The 21,029-nt window shown below is 44.9% G+C and overlaps 1 protein-coding gene across 1 annotated transcript; it reads left to right on the top strand.

Annotated features, from left to right (window-relative positions):
* Nucleotides 1–446: 446 nt before the first annotated feature.
* PRDM14 (PR/SET domain 14) lies at nt 447–19,832 on the top strand. Its single transcript, XM_043483892.1, has 8 exons — nt 447–509; nt 927–1,651; nt 2,429–2,482; nt 2,584–2,741; nt 3,694–3,964; nt 8,772–8,974; nt 13,789–13,890; nt 19,601–19,832. The coding sequence occupies exons 2-8, from the start codon at nt 952–954 to the stop codon at nt 19,826–19,828; spliced, it is 1,716 nt and encodes a 571-aa protein (XP_043339827.1). The 5' UTR covers nt 447–509; nt 927–951; the 3' UTR covers nt 19,829–19,832.
* Nucleotides 19,833–21,029: the final 1,197 nt, after the last annotated feature.

Here is a 21,029-nt window from a genome sequence, read left to right as displayed (position 1 = left end):
CCTGAAGCTGCTCCGGCCTCCAGGCTTGGTGAACTTCTGCCCATTAAAAAGCAGTCCTTTTCGGGTGGGGACGGCAGCGGCGCGGGGGCTGGAGCCAGTTCTCTCCCACCTGACCTGGGGCTTGTTCTCGTCGCCTGCTCCCGAGAGGCCACCCCAGGATCCCTAAGTCCCCGGGCGAGGTGGCGAGTTTCCCAAGGGACCTGGGGGATGTGGCGGGACTCGGCGCACGTGGGGAGCCCGCGCTGGCTCCGGAGTTGAGAGGGGAGCCAATAAAGTGGCACTCACTTCTTCCACCTCCTCCTCTTCGCAGCCGGCACCGCCGGGGTCCTCGGGGTCAGACCCGGGCCTCGCAGCGGAGCGGCCTCCCGGGACCTGCAGCCGGGCTAGGGGAGCGCGACTCCTACGCGATCCGATTGGGCTTTCGGCCCTGCCCTTTCTGCTAGAGACTCGGGAGCGCCCGGAGCTGCCCCCCGCCCCCAGGCGCGGTCTAGCACTCGGCCCCCGCCCCGGTGAGAGGGGGAGGTCCTGCGGCTCCGACCCATCCTGGAAAAGAGAGTGTGGAGGACAGGGAAGAGGGCGGAGGAGGGAACTTGAAGCACATTTTGCAGGAGCCGGGTTTGGGGCGGGCGTCGAGCGTGGGTGTTGGAAACGAGCGCTGCCCGGTCAAGGTGTGTCTGTAGAGGGAGCGCGAAGGCGACACTTACCCGGAACTCGGTGTCGGACAGAATCCCGGCAGATTTTCGTTTCTATTTTGTTTGGGAGGGGGGCGGTGTTTTTAATTGCTGTTTTTGTGCGGGGTAGGTCTTGAGGAACCGAAGTGGGAAGTTTATCCAGTTTCCTTGGACTCGGGCGGGGGAGGCTGGGCGCGCAGGAGCCGTCTTGCAGCGCCCCGCGCCCCTCACCCGGCCGCGCTTGCTTTTCCGCAGACCCGCCGAGCGCCGTGGCCCGGGGATGGCCCTGCGGCAGCCGGGGGAGACCGGACCCCAGGACAAGGGATACTACCCGCCCGACTGGCTCCAGGGCAGCCCCCAACACCTGACTGCCTACTACACGCCTTTCCCGGCTTACGGCCTCTACGGGAACACGCTGACCGCCGCGGAGGAGGGCTTCCAGCCTTTCCGGCCGCTGGAGGCCCTGGCCGCGTCCCCGGCTCTGACCCCCTTCGGCTTCCGGACCGCGCCTCCCTTGCTGAGCCCGGGCCTGGCCCTGCCGAGGGAACCTCTGTGCGACCTGCCCTGGTACAGCAAGCTGCCGACCTGGTACCCAGTTCCCCACCTCCCCAGGGAGGGGCCGCACTTCCAGAACGGCAGTCGCGAGTTTACCGGCGCCGCCAGCGAGGGCTTGGTACACACCGCCGGCCGGAGCGACGGTGGCCAGTGTTGGGGACCTGAGACTTTCGTTCCGCCGCCCCCCGTGGATACTTCGTTGTTACCTGAGAGGCCGAAGCCCTCGCAGCTGTTATCGGGGTCCCCCAGCGAGCCCTCTGAGGATGGCCCCAAACTCGTGAACCGAGAGGAGAATGCTTCTCGCCGCTACCACTTCACCCAGGAAGATCTGCACTTGGTTCTGTACGGGGTCATCCCCAGCCCGCAGCACTCAGCCCACCTGCACCACGCGATCTCGGGCCTCCTGATCCCCACCGACAGCTCCGGTAAAGGCGGGCCCCATGATGCGGGAGCCCGGGGCAACGGGAAGAGAGGTGGGAGCAGGAGGCGGAAGGGGCGCTTCGCGGTGGATCCGAGGGTGTGCTAGTGCCAAAGGTGGGGGGGGGGGGTGCTTCCATCAGAAGATAGAACTGCGGAGGCCAGGCTCACCTCCGAAACCCTACCTGCATGACTCTTAAGGTTGTTTTGCTTCCCCGGTGCCAATGCAGGAGACGCGGGTTCCATCCCTGAATGGGGAAGATCCTCTGGAGAAGGCAATGACAACCCACTCCAGTGTTCTTGCCTGGAAAATCCCATGGACGGAGGAGCCTGGCGGGCTACAGTCCATGGGGTCGCAGAGTCAGACACGACTTAACGATTAAACAACAAGGTTGTCTTAAGAGAAATAGCTCATGCTGTGTGTGGGCTGATCAGGTGGGGTCAGATTCTACCAGGATGCCCAAGTTGTCTCAGTGAGAGCCAGCTGCCATTCACTCTGGGAGTCTCCCTCCAGCCATCTGACCTTAGTCAAAATCAGCATTACCTCTGATTCTCAAGTTCCTTGAATTTGCTAACGGGGGTTAATTACCACCTAACCAACTAGGGTCCTTTTGAGTCTAAAATGAGACACTGCATATGTAAAAGGAGCCGGAAGCCTGGAAGGGTCAAATGGTAAGCTCTAGAGAGTGGGGAGGAAGACGCCTTATGAAGGCGTTTTATAACTCCTTTTATTTAAAAAAATAAGAATTAAAAAAAAATAAGAATTTAATCCTGGCTTTTTCTAGGGGCTGATTCTCTTCCTCAGACTCTGGATAAGGACTCCCTTCAGCTACCAGAAGGTAGGCAGGGCTCCTGGCTTGGATTTTTTTTTTTTTTTACCAGCAGCAAAAACAGTCGGTTTCTTCACTGGCTTTCTTTCCTACCCTGGGTCTCCCGCTAGGTCTCTGCCTCCGGCAGACGAAGTTTGGTGAAGTCGCACATTTTGGGGTGTTCTGCAGTAGTCTTGTGGCCAAAGGAGTCAGGTTTGGGCCCTTCCAGGGTAAAGTGGTCAACACCAGCGAAGTCAAGACACACGGAGACAATTCCCTGATGTGGGAGGTAAATTTGTTTCTGATGGGTTGTCGGAAAGTGGGGAGGAGGGTCGCTGGGGATAAAGCCTGGCCTCTGCCCCTCTGGGAGAGGGGACCCTCTCCGCAGTCATCAGCTGTCCTGTGCTGTCTGTTTTGCAACATAAAGAGAAGAGAAGGCAACTGCGGAGCTGCTAGGGATAGCACCTCCACATGGAGTCAGTGTATCTTTTCAGTGCCTTAAGGCATTTTCATCTGAAGATTAGCCCCCAATACAAAGAGCCCAATACCCTAGGTTATATTTATAGATAAATACTTTAAATATTACCGCCTGATGCTAAGAATATGCCCAAAAGGACAAAGACCAGATTTGAAATTTTTGCTATTATTTGTCTAATGGGGATTTTTAAAAACAGCTACTCTTAACTCTGTATGAGGCATGATGGTAGGATTGCAGTTTGTCAGACTGTATCAAATTATCCTCCCTTGCCTTGAATTTTGAGGAATATACTTTAGGAAAATAATCTGAAATCAGACTTCCCAGGATCTGTTTGTAATACCAAAGCATTGAAGACTGCAGAATTACCCACTGGAGAGAAAGAATTAAATTATATCTCCATCAATACCCACGAAAACTCATTTGAGATAAAAGACCAAACGAATTGGTTGTCTTGAACTGATAGAATTAAAAGTAACCTCCTGTTCCTTTTGCTTCTGTTTATGAAATTAGTATATGCTAACCCTAGAAACTTGGGAATCAAGAGGTGAGAAAAGTAAAAACCTTTTAAAAATGTCACACCACCTAGACAGATATCTTTCAGGTAATAAACCCATTTAGGCTTAATAATATGGATAATAAATATATTCAAATAGATCAAGTGTGAGATTTGAATTATACGTTTTTAATAAGTAAATTTATTTTCTATGTCAAACCAAAAGAAAAATAAAAGGTACATTTCTAAAGTTTGTTTGATTCCATTTAGATCTTCGAAGATGGTCAGTTAAGCCACTTTATTGATGGGAAAGGAGGTGCAGGGAACTGGATGTCCTATGTCAACTGTGCCCGTTTCCCATCGGAGCAGAACCTGGTGGCAGTACAATGTCAAGGGCAGATCTTCTACGAGAGCTGCAAGGAGATCTACCAGAACCAGGAGCTCCTCGTGTGGTATGGAGATTGCTATGAGAAGTTTCTGGACATTCCTGTGAGCCTGCAGGTCCTCAAGCAGGGGAAGCAGGTGTCTGGGTCCTCCGAAGGTGAGTGCACACCTTTGTCTCATCCAGTGAGGTTCTCTTAGTCAAAGGACTGGGCTCTTTGCCCAGACCAGCACCTTCCTGCAGCTTCTCCACTTGCTTGTGGAAATCTGCCTCCCAGCTCTAACGTACAACCCCAAACTCAAGGGCGTCTCTAGCCACATGAGTCTTGCCCAGATGAAGGAAGATGCCCTCCTTTTTCCAAAGCTGCTGACGCTACTTCTATTCAACATGATACCTTTTCTTCTACCCTTTCACCTGCTCCCAGAGAGTAAAATAAAAGTGAAATAAATGGGTGCAACCCCTGCCTTAGATGAGCCAGCTTCTGATTCATCTCTGCAGAGGCTCACACAACTCAGGAACTCACTGTTTTTTTCATTAAATTTTTTTTTTAAATTAAGCTTTTTATTTTGTATTGGAGTATGACTGGTTAGATCTTCCCTGGTAGCTCAGGGAATCTGAGTGGTAAAGAATCTGCCTGCAATGTAGGAGACACAGGTTCAATCCCTGAGTGGGGAAGATCCCCAGGAGAAGGAAATGGCAGCCCACTCCAGTATTCTTGCCTGAAAAATCCCCTTGACAGAGAAGCTTGACGAGCTACAGTCCATGGGGTTGAAAAGAGCTGGACACAACTCAGTGACTAAACAGCAATAGCATAGCTGATTAACAATGTTGTGAGTTTCAGGTGGACAGCAAAGGGTCTCAGCCATACAGAGAGCACTGTTTTTCAAATGGTGGCTTGCAATGTTAATAGGGTGGGAAATCAATTTGGTGGTAGAGATCAGCATTAAAGAAGAAAAAAGAATAAGAATAAAATAGAATAGAAAATATTGATATGAATCTCACTTAAGCATTATTTGGTGAGGCTTTTGTTTCACATGGATGTGTGTGAACTGGGTCTCAAATATAAAATGTTTTTCTTACTGGGTCTCAGTCCACTTAGAGGAGTATGGAGCTAGACTCTTGCTCTCCAGTTTTAGCATTGTGTTAACATGTGGGGCCCTTTCTGAAGGTGCAGATTCTCATTCCAGGCTGGGAGATTTTGCATTTCTATCAAGCTACTAGGGGATGCTGCTGCTGCTGTTCCCTGGACCAGATTTCAGTAGCAGGGAGCTGGAGTACCATCAACCCACTCGCTAGGGATTTGCATTTTAAAAAAGCTTTCTGGGCCGTTGATTTTTATAACCACAAAAGCCTGGGAACCAGTGATCTCATAGGTGGGACCAGACAAATGCAAATTAATATGTGTTACCAGGTAGAAGACCATCATCCTGTTCTGTTAGGACAGATGTCATAAGTAGCAGGGAAAAGAGAATGTGAATTGCATTCATCACACTGCAGTGATGGTCTGCATGCATGTCTCCCTGCTAGACTAAGACCCTTCAGGGCAGGAGACAACCGTAAACACCTTAATAGCTCCTGCTCTGAATTCCCACCTGTATTGAAGGAAGGTGGAAGACTAGACTAGATTGGGGAAAACTGCTTAGGGATGTGGTGAAATAAGGGATGAGTTTTGGGCTTCCCAGGTGGCATAGTGGTAAAGAATTTGCCTGCCAATGCGGGAGACTCAAGTTTCATCCCCAGGTTAGGAAGATCCCCTGGAGTAGGAAATGGCAACTCACTGTAGTATTCCTGCCTGGGAAATTCCAGGGACAGAGGAGCCTGGAGGACTACAGTCCATGGGATAGCAGAGAGATATGATTAAGCATGCACGCATGCTCACCACAGTTTAGTCAGGGAGAGGCAAGACAATCCAGGCTTGGGGAATAGTGAAGGCAAGGGCAAGAATATGTTCACCAAGGATTAAGAGGTGAACGATGAACAATCTCTTTCTAGAGCCCAAATAATGAGGGGCTGTTGAGCTGTCTTCTCAGTACCCCAGCTTATGGATGGTGTGGGGATGAGGGTGAGGGGTGAGCTGGCAGAATTCTCTGGGGCCTGGACTTCACAGTTGCCCCATACTTGGCACCAAAGCAAGCCTTTTTAGTCACTTCCCAAAAGGTCCCAAGCACTGTTGAAACAGAAGTGCAAAATGGATTTGAGAAAGATACATGCTTGACAACTCACAAAATAGAATCATTATCTTTTTGAAAAGTTATTCAGCACTATGTATCAGAGCTATTAAAACGTTCATAACCTTTGATGTATCAGTAATACTCTTCTGGAAATTTATCTTTAGGAAATACTCCAATAGGAAAAGCTTTGTCCACAGGGATTTTTAATACAGCATCATTCTTATTTGTGAAAAGTCACAAACAAGTGCCCAATAGTAGAATAATTATTAAGTAAATGATGGTATATTAGCATGACATCAGAAATCACAATCATAAGCAACAGGGCTAAGGGCTTGCAATGGTCAGTGGGGTGGGGAGAAACCCCAGCAGGTGTAGTACCTGGTATAGTGACCCCACCTGTACTACACTTCTTTCTTTTTTTAAATATTTATTTGGCTTCACTGGATCATAGTTGTGGCATGCAGGTTCTTTAGCAGAACTTGGGATCTAGTGCCCTCACCTAGGGCCCGAACCCAGGTCCCAGGCATTGGGAGCGTAGAGTCCTAGCCACTGGACCACCAGGGAAGTCCCTGTATTACACTTCTGAACCAAATTATATCTGATGCTTATTACATATAATCATATGTATTTATGATAACTTGTGACAGAGAACTTGTAAACAGCTCAGTTGGTTGGGAAGACTAATGGATAAATTCATGGTTTTCTGTTAATGAGAGTGGTTGGGAATAGAATTAGAAGGAAAGAAAAGTCAACATTCTTCTATCCTCTCAAAAGAAACTTTTTGTTTTTGTTTTATCCAAGCCTTTCCTTGAGACTTGGTGGGAGCCTTCCCCTTTAAGGTCTTGAATGGGAGGTAAGGGTCGGGGCCCTATGTGGGCGGGTTATCTTGCGTTTGCAGACCCTCCCAGTGTGTGTTTTGGGGGGTGGGGGTGTGGAATGTGTAGACAGTTCTTAATCACTAGCAAACTCTATCTAAAGAGTTGTCTAGGTGGAGCAGAAAGCATCAATTTCAGTTTTAGGAAACCATTTGGCTTAAAAAAATTGAGATGGGAGGGAAGAGGAAGGAAAGGAAACAGGACAAAATTAGGTTAAGATAAAATTTCCAAGAACCTGAGCCGAAAACATAGGCGGCTGAAGCCTAATTAGTAAGGGTGCTGTGTCTTTTCTGCCTAAGTGGTGGTTCTTATGCAAATTGACTATTGAGCCCCTATTCTGAATTTTGGTGTGCCTTCGGGCTTTAATTTGTAAAGACCCGCTGACCGTGTCTTTTATACAACCCCTTTCCCACCCCGGAAGCAGGAAGCCCAGGTATTTCTAACCAATGAAAATTCTAGCTCCGAGCAAAAACCGTCCCAGCGGGGACGTTCTGAGAGTATTAGCACCTCAATGAAAGCGATAGACGGGACTGAGCTGTGGATCATCCTGGGGCTGGTGGCTGCCTTCCTGCTTGTTTACTTAATAAAATGGTTTCTTTCCTTAGCCACCTGTTAAATGTGCCTAGGACACAGTTATTGACTAACAAAGCCCCCAGTGGATAGCTTTCCTGCTGTCCCCAAACTAACTAAATAATTTCCACCTACACACTCTTGCATAATACTCAGTCCTGGCTGCTCTCTGCCTCCCTGGGGCAGAGGCAATGAGGTTTCATTGATGCATTCATAGTCAAAACCACTTGATCCTCTGGAATCCAGAGTGTCCTCAGCAGGAAGGCTTTTGTAGGTGGCCCCAGTCCTCCCCCTCCCCACCCCAGCACATAGACACCCCTGAGCCTGGCATCTCCTTTGGTAGATTTGGCTGCGCCTTCTCTAACCTCTCCCCCACTTTCTCTTCCTCTGATGAAAACGGATTTACCTTTCTCAGTCTTATCTGTCACGCAGTGATAGTGTCACTTGTTGGTTTGAACTCGGTAAGTGTTAGGGTTAAATTAGCCATCAAAATAACCCCATGTTAGTTCTGGAATCTTCCCCAAAAGCTCAGAGAAATGAATTGTTAGCTAACAGGGTACCTAAGTCTTTGTAAATGGGGTCCAATGGAGCAGCACTCAGTGAAGCCTGGGAAGAAGCTCTGGGTGCCCATCAAGGCCCAAAAAGGGTGAACTGCTTGAACTTGTAGCTCAGTCTGATCTGAAAATCACAAATACAGTAGATATTTGGTGCATGAACCTTGTAACACAGGCCAGTTAGGAAGTAACTATAGGACTGACCTGCTCATAAATAGGGTTGGAGTGAAGGGCGTCTTCAATAAATATATTTCAGGAACAAAAAGGAAAAGGAACCTATAGATTAAGATATTGAAGGGACATAGTAACTGTGGACAACATGTAGACTTTGAATCCTACACTGAACCAACTGACTGAAAAATAAACAAACATAAGTGCGTGTATATGTATTATAAACAAATATATATGTGTTTCTATCTATTAAGGAATAAGGTTTTGACAATTAGGTATGACAGTGGCTTTATGGTTATGCTTTTCAAAAAGTTGTTATCAGAGACCTGCCTGGCAGTCCAGTGGTTAAGACTGCACTTCCACTGCAGGGGACGCCAGTTCGATCCCTGGTCGGGGAACTAAGATCCCACATGCTACCTTGCCCCCACGAAAGTCATCATCTATTAAAGATTGTGGGCTGAGGTGTTCATGAAACAAATGAGAAATCGGTATTAAAAATAATCCACTGTGGGGGGAAGTGATGTGAGTCAGTCACTGTCAAAGCCTGATGTTTGGGCCCAAGAGGGTTTATTCTATTATTTTGACTTAGGTATTTGTTTAAAAATTTTTCCCCTGTGTTTGACAGAGTCTGCAGAAGGGTACAGGTGTGAAAGATGTGGCAAAGTATTTACCTACAAATACTACAGAGACAAGCATCTAAAGTACACGCCCTGTGTGGACAAGGGTGACAGGAAATTTCCCTGTTCTTTATGCAAACGATCCTTTGAGAAGAGAGACCGGCTCCGGATCCACATCCTTCACGTTCATGAGAAGCATCGGCCTCACAAGGTAAGAGTTAGGGCAGCGACCCATCTCTCTCCAGCACTCTGCCTTCACGCTTCTTCCCCAAACCCCTGGTTGCACCCCGAGGGCCTCCTGGGTGCAAGTTACTGGGATGGGAGGATGGGACAGGGTCTCTGAAGGAGGTGACAGTGCTGTGAAAGGGCAGACATGGACCAAGTGTGATGGTCCATGGACCAAGATACGATGTCTGGGTATTCAAGCTGGCGGATGCATGGTAGACAGGGGCAGAAGAAGGGTGTCCTACATGTGGGCCATTAAAGGCCTTGTAGACAGGTGGCTGTGAGCAGAACCTAGGACTGTGGAAGTATCTGGTTTATTTCCAGGTGGGGTTGATTGGGGGTTGGGGCGGGGGTTGAGACATCCCAGTTGAGAAGGACCTTGGCGTGTGGTTTTAGGTAACTACACCTTGTTCCATAATGTGTTCAGGCATTTTTTTTTTTAATGTTTTATTGAAGCATAGTTGATTTACAATGTTGTATTAATTTCTGCCATACAGCAAAGTGACTCAGTTATACACATGTATACATTCGTTTTCATATTATTTTCCATTATGGTTTATCACAGGATATTGAATATAGTTCCCCTTGCCATACAATAGGACTGTGTTGTCTATCCATCCTATATATACTAGGTTGCATCTGCTATTCCCAAACTCCCAATCCTTCCCTCCCCCACCCTCTTCTCCATTGGCAACTATAAGGACCTCTGTCTGTGAGCCTGTTTCTGTCTTGTAGATAACTTCATTTGTGTCATGTTTTAGATTCCACCTAGTAGTGATATCATATGGTGTTTGTCTTCCAGTTTCTGACTTACTTTGCTTAGTATGATAATCTCTAGGTCCAATGTGCAGGCATATTATATTGATAATTACAGGCATGGTCCAAAGGATGGATGGCTTCTGTCCCATGCCAGGGACTTTGTAAGGAAGAAAAAAACACTAGTGCATTAGGAAGCCATTGTCTACCATTCTGGATGCGTGGTGGCTCTGCCAGCCTTGGTGCAAGAGAGTGCTGACTACCACTGGTCTTAATTAGGATAAAGAGGATGGGGCTTGGGTACAGACCGACAGATTCAGATCAGACATCAGTGCTATCAGGACTCCTACCAGCCCCACTTTACTTCATTTGAAGAAATAAAACTGCTCTTCTCTTCACAGCGAAGCTTCTGGAAATATTACAATCACTGTGTTATATACAGCTGTAAAATCTGAGCAGTTTTACAATTATCTCAAATTGTTTTTGTAAATCTAAGAATATTTTAAATTATTAAGACAGTGAAATCATTTCCTACCTATTGTTGCTCAGTTGCTCAGTCATGTCCAACTCTTTGCAACCCCATAGATTGCAGCATACCAGGCTTCCCTGTCTTCACTATCTCCTGGAGTTTGCTCAAATTCATGTCCATTGACTCAATGATACCATCCAACCATCTCATCCTCTGTCGCCCCCTTCTCCTCCTGCCCTCAGGCTTTCCCAGCATCAGCATCAGGGTCTTTTCCAATGAGTCTACTCTTTGCATCAGGTGGCCAAAGTATTGGAGCTTCACCTTCAGCATTAGTCCATCCAGTGAATATTCAGGGTTGATCTCCTTTAGGATGGACTGGTTTGATCTCCTTGCAGTCCAAGGGACTCTCGAGAGTCTTCTCCAGCACCACAATTCAAAAGCATCAGTTCTTTGGAATTCAGCCTTTATTCTCAGCTATAGATTGGCAGAGTAAAAAGTTATACTATCCAATATTCTACATGTAAATCAATAGGGAATTGGTTATATAAATTTTGGCTTATTAAGCACAAACAAGTTGCAAGATATTTATGGAATGATGTCACTCAGAATATCATGTACACTGTATATAATGTTTACATAGAAATGGAAGCACAATTGGAAAGAAACCATTAAACTGCAGTCTCTCTGGAAGTGTGATAGAGAATAAGGCCAAGCATGATTTTTATGTCTTCACTTGGTAAACTTAAAATTTTATTTTTTATTTGCAGTTTTTATTTTTTAACATGAGCAAATAATATACACTGGAGATAAAAAGTAAACAGAGACCACTAGATATGCTATGGCCCAAAGTTATTTTACATATAATTTTTTTTTCTATATTTGTATGTATTTTTAATACACTTGGGGTCATACTGATTTTATGTACTTAACAAATCCACTGTTTTGTGCATTTCCCACAATATGGCTGCGGTGAACAATATTATATATAAATCACTCTGTTTTTCATTTCTGATTATTTATTTGTGGTAAAGTCCTAAAAGTAAAAAGATTGAGTCAAAGGTACAATTTTAAGGCACTTGAATTAAGGTACCACACACCTTTCCAGACAGTCCAACCAGCTGGGCTTACAGTGTATGTAGTCAGTAACCCCAGCTCTCCTACAATAATATTATCCTTCTTACGTTCACATTTTTGTAGATGGAAAGTGGTATCTTGCTTGGCTTTGCATTTTTGTTATTTATGAGGTTTACATTTTAAACTATATTTTCTGAGACCTTCCCTGGTGGTTCAGTGATTCAGATAAACAGTAATCGAAAAAATAAGATATATTTTCTTGGCTAGTTTGTATTTGTCTTGTGGTTTGTCAGTTTATGTCTGACATTTTAACAGAATGTGTTAAATGTTTCTTTCTTCTTTCCTTCCTTTTTTTTTTTTTTTTTCACCCCTGCCTACTTTGTAGTCAGTAAAAGACAAAGTATTCTTTCCATCTGAAGGCACAGATCCTAAACTCAGAGGAATTCTCCTGCACTTTCCGGGTTTCTTTTTCATTTGGTTTCTTTTTCAGCCTACAGAATCTTAGTTCCCCAAATAGGGACTGAACCCTCACCCCTGCTGTGGAAGCTTGACGTCCTAACCACTGGACCACCAAGGAAGGCCCTCTTTTGTACTTTCCTTGGCTATTATCTATCTTCCATTTTTGTTCTCTTCTTTTAGCCAAATGTTAGGTTGAATCTACTTCTTTGTACTTATTAACCTTTAATTTTTTTCATCAGCATTCTCTGAGAGTTCTCAGCCTTCATTTTTATGTCATGTTTTAGTCTTTAGCAGTCAGCTGAGCCTATTGAATACAGTGTTTCTATTCTGTACATTTTCATTGTTTATTTTTAATTTCCAAGAACAGATTCATGTTCTAATTGCTTCTCTTTCATTTAAAATTGATCTGTTCTTTTTTTTTTTTTTTGATCTGTTCTTTTTGCAATGTTAACTTTAACATCTGACTATTTTTGCTTTAGTAATGACAACATGGGCTTCCCTTGTGGCTCAGCTGGTAAAGAATCCGCCTGCAATGTGGGAGATCTAGGTTCCATCCCTGGGTTGGGAAGATCTCCTGGAGAAGGGAAAGGCTACCCACTCCAGTATTATAGTCTTGGAGAATTCCCTGGACTGTGTAGTTCATGGGGTCACAGACTTGGACATGACTGAGCGACCTTCACTTTCAATGTCAATACATGCTCCTTATTAAAACTTCAAGTAGTAAAGAAAAACTAGAGAAGATTTTTAAAATCCACCCCCAAATCCCACCATCTAAAAATACCTAGGTTCATTTGCAGAGACGTGGATAGACCTAGAGACAGTCAAATAGACTGAAGCAAGTCAGAAAGAGAAAAACAAACATAATATCACTTATATGTGGACTCTAGAAAAATGGTTCAGATAAACCTATTTTTGCAAAGCAGACATGGATACCAAAGTAGAAGGGGGGTGGACTGGGAGATTGGGATTAACACTATACACTACTATGTATAAAATAGATACTTATGAAAACCTACTGTGTAGCACAGGGAACTCAGTGCTCTGGGGTGACCTAAATGGGAAAGAAATCCAAAAAAGAGTGTGTGTGTATATACATATATACACACACACACACACACGTGTGACTGATTCATATTGCTGTGCATCAGAAACTAACACAACAGTGTAAAGCAACTCTACTCCAATAAAAATTGTTAAAATAAATAAGTAAATAAAAATAATAAAAATACCCAGGCTCCCATGTGTGCCCATCAGGACACCTGCGGAAGAGAGTCCAGAAACCCAGTAGTTTCTTTTACCTGGTTCAGAATTCCTGAGAAGATTGGACAGGAGTCATCAGAACCAAGAACACAGAGAAATGACAGGAACTGTTCCTGCCTGTCATTCCTATAGCAGGAGGCTGGCTATACTGCATGCTCTCACCCAAAATTGCCCTTTTTTTCGGTAGGTACGTGTTTTGCGTCATCTGTCACCTGTAGCCACTTTGGTCTACATATCTGTCCCCGCTCCCACGAGATTGTTACTCCTTGTCTTCTTGCAGAGTGTGGAGAGGTTCTCCATAAATACTTGGCGAATTCATGGCTGAGGGCTTGCAATTTCCTCCCAGCCTTGTGAGAAAGGCAGGGCAAGTATTTTACCCATGAGGAAAATTGAGCAAAGACTCCGAGTTTAACTGATTTGTTCTGGTCACCCAGCTACCTGTTGACAGAGCAGGACAGACTCAGGCCTCTGTTACACACCAGGGTTGGATATCTAGGCAGCTGACACCCAAAGCCTTTCGAGTAATTGCTTGGAGCCACAGCGTTGAGTAGGCTCTGGACCAGAATGTGGTGTCGGATTCTTCCCCAGAATCCTATGATGCCCTCACCTGTCTCAACTAGACCCTCAGCCTGCGTCTGCTCGATCCTCTGCCTACAGATGTGCACAGGATAAATAGAGTAGTTCTCCCCCACCGTCACCACCGCCCGAGATAAACATAATGGCGAAGTTAACTTCTTAGGGGGAAACTGTGGTTTCAACTCTATTTTTCTTTTCTGTCTTAGTGTTCTACATGCGGGAAGTGTTTCTCTCAATCTTCCAGTCTAAACAAACATATGAGAGTCCACTCTGGAGACAGACCCTACCACTGTGTGTATTGCACTAAGGTAAATGGAACCTTCTTTTTTTTTTCCCCACTCCACACAGTGCACCGCACACAGCATGTGGGATCTTAGTTCCCCGACCAGGGGTCAATCTCACCTCCCTGCAGTGGAAGGGCAGAGTCTTAACCGCTAAACTGCCGGGGAAGTCTCAGTGGAACCTTCTTTTAAGGAATCTGCCTTGAGACCTGTTTGGGTGTCCATGGATAAGAACTTATAGAACAAACCCTGGCTTATAATGAGTCCCTGGTAAATTAATTCATTAGCCCATCCCCAGTTTCCACCCCAGATTATGTTCATGTTTGCTTACAATGATCGGATACAACCTACTATTGCCAAATTGTCACTTAAGGCATTTGTTATGAAATGGACCCTAAATTTATAGGATTACAAGGATAACAGACATGAAGTACAGACTGCCTTTTTTTTTTTTAAGTACAGATTCTTAAATTTTGCTGATCTTGGTTGCCAGAGCACTTTTGCTGAAGTAGCATCTAATCTTGTTAAACAGAATACTAAGTTATAAAACTGAAGAGACAAATATATCGTGGTTAGGGGTTGCTGGGTTAGGAACAAAAGTTTGACCACGCTTTAAAAATATTATACCAAAACATCTCATGTCCTATTTCGATGAGGTACATCTGGGCTGTCCAATGTGTAGTGACCCATTAACCATATGTGGCTATTTAATTTACTAAAAATGAAATAAAATTTAGTAATGCGGTGGCACTAGCCACATTTCAAGTGCTCAACAGTCCCACCATTGATGGCTGGCGACCACCACATTGGCACAGACGTAACATTTCCATCGTTTTAGAAATTCTTATTGGATACACTGGAATCTGCTATTTCTGTCATCAAGCCATTTATTTTTTTAAAATAATGTAGCCATGAAAGAAATATAGTCTCTATTAGGGTGACTTTTCAGAGAAGGCAATGGCACCCCACTCCACTACTCTTGCCTGGAAAATCCCATGGATGGAGGAGCCCTGTAGGCTGCAGTCCATGGGGTCACTTTGCCTGGAAAATCCCATGGATGGAGGAGCCCTGTAGGCTGCAGTCCATGGGGTCACTAAGAGTCAGACACGACTGAGTAACTTCACTTTCACTTTTCACTTTCATGCATTGGAGAAGGAAATGGCAACCCACTCCAGTATTCTTGCCTGGAGAATCCCAGGGATGGGGGAGCTTGGTGGGCTGCCGTCTACGGGGTCGCACAGAGTCAGACACGACTGAAGCGACTTAGCAGCAGCAGGGTGACTTTTAAACTTCCCAAAGAGGAATAAAACAGGAATAAAACTGCCTGGCTTAGGGAAATGGATACCACCAAAGAAACTATGTCAATAGAATGGAAATAATCAGTGTAGCAAATTGGGGCTAAGACATAACTAGACAATGTGCAGCTAGCACAGACCTAAAGAGGGTGGCTCTGGATTTGTCTGGACAAGGACTCTATCCTGAGGGATCAATGTTCTCCTGCCAGATTTCCAGAGCAGGCTCAAAATATCCCACCACCCCTCCTCTTCCTGGCGTTCTAATTCTGATCCTCACCTTGAATTTCTGGCTAATCTGGAAATGAGAGATGCCCAAAGGGGTGACTCAATGCACTTGGGTCATAAATGAGCTGTTTGATGTTCCAATTTTTTTTTTTTTTTTTTTTTAGCTAGTTAGTTATTTTTGGCTCTGCTGGGTCTTCATGGCTACACAGGCTTTTCTCTAGTTGTGGCAAGCAGGACCTACTCTCTAGCTGTGGTGCACAGGCTGCTGCTTTCAGTGGCTTCTCTTGTTGCAGAGCACAGGCTCTAGGGCTCACAAGCTTCGGTAGTCGCAGCCCATGGGCTCAGTAATTGCAACTTCCAGGCTCTAGAGAGCAGGCTCAATAATTGTGGCACACAGGCTTAGTTACTCCTAGGCATGTGGGATCTTCCCAGACCAGCAATCACACCTACGTCTCCTGCATTTGGCAGATAGAACTCTTTACCATTGAGCCAGAGGGAAGCCCTGAGGTTCTGACTTCTAGTTAGACTCCTGTCACCTAAGCTGAAGGACACTGTCCTTATCTGGGTGTCCTAGGCACCTACACCTTGTGCTTCTTACTGAGCAGTGGTCCAACCCCACATGGACCCAGTCCTGAAACTCCAAGGTCACTGGTTTAACCTGGTGTTTTGTATCACTGTCAGCAGACTCCCAAATTGGGGTCATTACATCTCTAATAAATAGAGAGATGTCACTTTGAAAGTGACAAAGATCAGAGCAGAGTATTGAAATGAATTAGAGGAAAGGTTATAAGTAAGGGAAAGAAACGTAATGGCCATGTAAAAACAGCAAAGCACTTGTGAACCTAAAATAGTAGAACTACTCTGGAAAACTGTTTGGTAGTTTAAGAACTAAACTTGTAACAACCATTCAACCCCGCAATTGCTCTCCTGGGCATTTATCCCAGAGCAGTGAAAGTTTGTGTGTTCAATGCCAAAACCTGTACACAAATATTAATAGCAGCTTTATTCATAGAAACCTCAAACTGGAAATAACTCCGATACCATTCCATGGGTAGGTGATTAAACAGACTGGAACATCCACACCATGGAATTCTTCTCAGCGATCAAAATGGGTGAGCTGGGACTTCTCTGGTGGTCCAGTGGTAAAAAATCCACCTGCCAGTGTAGGAGACATGGGAACGATCCGTGATCCAGGAAGATCCCATATGTTGCGGAGCAACTAAGCCTGTGTGCCCGAAATATTGAGTCTGTGCTATATAGCCGAGAAGCTGCAACTAGCGAGCCTACATACCACAACTACTGAAATCCATGCACCTAAAGCCTGTGCTTCACAACCAGATTAGACTGCAGTGGAAAGCCTGAGCACCGCAACTAGAGAGTAGTTGCACTCCCACTCTCCACAACGACAGAAAAGGGCCTCGCAGCAACGAAGACCCAGCACAGCCAAAAATAAATAAATAGTTTTTAAATAAAGGATGAGCTGTTGTACATGAAACAACTTGTGTGAATCTGCAAAAAAAATTCTGTGGAGAACCGCCGATCCCAAAAGGTTATACTCTATGCTTCCATGTACATAACATACTCAAAATAATAAGATTACAGAAATGGAGAACAGATTAGTGGTTGCAATGGCTTAAAAGTAGGAGTGGAAGGGAACTATATGTGCCTGTCACAGGGCAACATGAGGGTCCTTGTGATGGAAATGTTCTGTTCAGTTCAGTTCAGTCCAGTCGCTCAGTCACATCTGACCCTTTGCAACCTCGTGGGCTGCAGCATGCCATGTTTCCCTGTCCATCACCAACTCCTGGAGCTTACTCAAACTCATGTCCATTGAGTCGGTGATGACATCCAGCCATCTCATCCTCTGTTGTTCCCTTCTCCGCCCACCTTCAATCTTGCCCAGCATCAGGGTCTTTGCAGTGAGTCACTGCTTCGCATCAGGTGGCCAAAGTATTGGAGTTTCAGCTTCAACATCAGTCCTTCCAATGAATATTCAGAACTGATTTCCTTTAGGATGGACTGGTTGGATCTCCTTGCAGTCCAAAGGACTCTCAAGAGTCTTCTCCTACACCACAGTTCAAAAGCATCAATTCTTCAGTGCTCAGCTTTCTTTATAGTCCAACTCTAACATCCATACATGACAACTGGAAAAACCATAGCTTTGACTAGATGGACCTTTGTTGGCAAAGTAATGAAGTAATGTCTCTGCTTTTTAATATGCTGTCTAGTCTGGTCATAACTTTTCTTCCAAGGAGGAAGTGTCTTTTAATTTCATGGCTGCAGTCACCATTTGAAGTGATTTTTAGAGTCCCCCGAAATGAAGTCTCTCACTGTTTTCATTGTTTCCCCATCTATTTGCCATCAAGTGATGGGAACAGATGCCATGATCTTAGTTTTTTGAATGTTGAGTTTTAAGCCAGCTTTTTCACTCTCCTCTTTCACTTTTATCAAGGGGCTCTTTAGTTCCTCTTTACTTTCTGCCATAAGGGTGGCATCATCTGTGTATCTGAGGTTATTGATATTTCTCCCAGAAATCTTATTTCGGGCTTGTGCTTCATCCAGCCCAACATTTCACATGATGTACTCTGCATAGAAGTTGAATAAGCAGGGTGACAATATACAGCCTTGATGTATTCCTGTCCCAATTTGGAACCAGTCTGATGTTCCATGTCCAGTTCTAACTGTTGCTTCTTGACCTGCATACAGATTTCTCAGGAGGAAGGTCAGGTGTTCTGGTATTCCCATCTCTTGAAGAATTTTCCACAGTTTGTTGTGATCCACACAGTCAAAGACTTTGGCATAATCAGTAAAGCAGAAATAGATGTTTTTCTGGAATTCTCTTGCTTTTTCGATGACCCAGTGGATGTTGGCAATTGATCTCTGGTTCCTCTGCCTTTTCTAAATCCAGCTTGAATATCTGGAAGTTCTGGGTTCACGTACTGTTGAAGCCTGGCTTGGAGAATTTTGAGCATTACTTTACTAACATGTGAAATGAGTGCAATTGTGTGGTAGTTTGAGCATTCTTTGGCATTGCCTTTCTTTGGGATTGGAATGAAAACTGACCTTTTCTAGTCCTGTGGCCACTGCTGAGTTTTCCAAATTTGCTGGCATTTTGAGTGCAGCACTTTCACAGCATCATCTTATAGGATTTGAAATAACTCAACTGGAATTCTGTCAGCTCCACTAGCTTTGTTCGTAGTGATGCTTCCTAGGGCCCACTTGACTTCACATCCCAGGATGTCTAGCTCTAGGTGAGTGATCACATCATTGTGGTTATCTGGGACATGAAGATCTTTTTTGTTTAGTTCTTCTGTGTATTCTTGCCACCTCTTCTTAATATCTTCTGCTTCTGCTAGGTCCATACCATTTCTGTCCTTTATTGTGCCCTTCTTTGCATGAAATGTTCCCGTGGTATCTCTAATTTTCTTGACTCTTTCAGTGACTACATCCTGCCTGTGATATTATCCTATAGTTGTAAGATGCAACCATTGGGGAAACTGGGTAAAGGGTACCCAGAGTCTCTATTGTTTCTTCTACCTGCATATGAATCACTATTACTCTAAAGGTTTAACTAAAAAAAAAAAAAAGAAGAAGAAAGAAACCAATAAGGTACCCATGTATGCAAAGACAGTGGCCAATGTTAGCAGTTCCTTCCATAATGCAGATCATCCTGGAGTGTGATCTCAGTACCACCTGCTTAAATGCAGCTGCCTTCTTACCCAAAAGAGCATACTTCTCAGGTCAACCTGCATTTTTTACTAGATACCCAGGTGATCTTAGCCATTGAAGGACCACTGTCGTAACCAGTGGCATGTCCATCATCTCCTTATTAAGGCTACTCCTGGTGACCAAGAGTGCCTTATAGCATTAAAGCCCAGGATTTGTTGACTGGAGAACTAAAGGGTGATTTCAGGATCAGTAGGGGCTTCTGAGGTGGCTCAGGGGTAAAGGATCCGCCTGCCAGTGTAGGAAATGTGGATTCAACCCCTGGGTCATGAAGATCCCCTGGAAGAGGAAATGGTAACCCATTCTAGTATTCCTGCCTGGAGAATCCCAGGGACAGAGGAGCCTGGTAGGCTACAGTCCATGGCGTTGCAAAAGAGTAGGACACAACTTTGCAACTAAACAACACCAAGGATCGGTCACAATGAAATTAACTCCTTTGTTTCACAGGTGGATGGTATTTTATTTTTTCCTCTGCTTTCTGTTCTCTGCAGAAATTCACTGCCTCTAGTATACTCCGCACGCATATCAGGCAGCACTCCGGGGAGAAACCCTTCAAATGCAAGTATTGTGGTAAATCTTTTGCATCGCACGCTGCTCACGACAGCCATGTCCGGCGCTCGCACAAGGAGGATGACGGCTCTCCCTGTAACACCTGTGGAAAAACCTTCTCAGATCAAGAAGCCTTCCAGTCCCACATGAAGTCTCATGAAGACTGCTAACCCTCAGAATGTCTGAGGACAAGGCCTCTAGATGTGTCCTGATGTTTCTCGTGTTCATGGGTATATCTCACAAACCAGTGGTAGTTATATTGAGATGAGAAACAGAATAATGGAACTGACCAAGCAGTAGAATTTACCAGATTTATTAAGTCTGTAGTTTTAACAGCTTTGGCAGGAATGATTTTTCACGGTTTCTAACAAGAATGGAGTTTGGGTGAATTCACCTAGAAGGAGTGAAAGGCTGATGTTTAACAGTGCTTAAAGGTCTGGAAACACAGCATCAGCCCTGAAAGGGACTATTTCATTTCAGGGACTAGGAAGCAGAGTCTTTGGTTTCTTGATTGAAAAAAAAAAAAAAGGATTTTTCTCTACTATTTGTCTCAGCTCCTGATTGTAATATGTCTGTGGCCATCCCCTGTTATGTTTCTTAACAGAATAAATTCTTTAAAAATCCATTCAAGCCAGAGCTTCATTAGTATGTGTTCAGACATGAACTCTAAGCTCCCGTTTTATTTGAACTCTTTTTTTGCTGCACTGAGTCTTCATTGCAGCTCTTGGACTTAGTTGCCCTGTGGCACGTGGGATCTTAGTTCCTCCACCAAGTATGGGACTCGTGTCCCCTGCATTGGAAGGTGGATTCTTAACCACTGAACCAGCAGGAAAGTCCCCTGAATTCATTTTTTAAACCCTTAGTTTCTACCACTCCCTTGTCAACTGACAAATGTCTGTTAATAGTTTGTTTAGCACCAAACAGAATTACTTGGAGGACACAGAAAGTACTCATTCACCATCTGTGACCTTTAACAATTGGGGAAGAAAAGTTATTGTTGCTGTTCAGTCGCTAAGTCACGTCCCAGTCTTTTCAGCCCCATGGACTGCTGTGCGCCAGGCTTCCCTGTCCTTCACTATCTCCCACAGTCTGCTCAAACTCATGTCCATTGAGTCAGAGATGCCATTCAACCATCTCATCCTCTGTCACCCACTTCTCCTCCCGCCCTCAATCTTTCCCAGCATCACAGTCTTTTCCAATGAGTCTGCTCTTTGCGTCAGGTGGCCAAAGTAATGAAGCTTCAGCATCAGTCCTTCCTGTGAATATTTAGGGTTGATTTCCTTTAGGATTGACTGGTTTGATCTTGCTGTCCAAGGGACTTTCAAGAGAAATGTTATTACCAAGTGAAGAATGGCTAAAAATTGCAATAGG

Source organism: Cervus canadensis, chromosome 12, assembly GCF_019320065.1.
Source record: "Cervus canadensis isolate Bull #8, Minnesota chromosome 12, ASM1932006v1, whole genome shotgun sequence".
NCBI lineage: Eukaryota > Metazoa > Chordata > Mammalia > Artiodactyla > Cervidae > Cervus > Cervus canadensis.
Note: the sequence above shows the minus strand (reverse complement) of the source record. Positions and strands in the feature narration are given on the sequence as shown.

What these genes read in the sequence shown, in the direction of transcription:
- PRDM14 (XM_043483892.1), top strand. Translation starts at nt 952, where the DNA reads ATGGCCCTGCGGCAGCCGGGGGAGACCGGACCCCAGGACAAGGGATAC. An exon ending in GATCCCCACCGACAGCTCCG is followed by an intron (nt 1,652 to 2,428) that starts GTAAAGGCGGGC and finishes GGCTTTTTCTAG; the next exon opens with GGGCTGATTCTCTTCCTCAG. An exon ending in CTCCCTTCAGCTACCAGAAG is followed by an intron (nt 2,483 to 2,583) that starts GTAGGCAGGGCT and finishes GTCTCCCGCTAG; the next exon opens with GTCTCTGCCTCCGGCAGACG.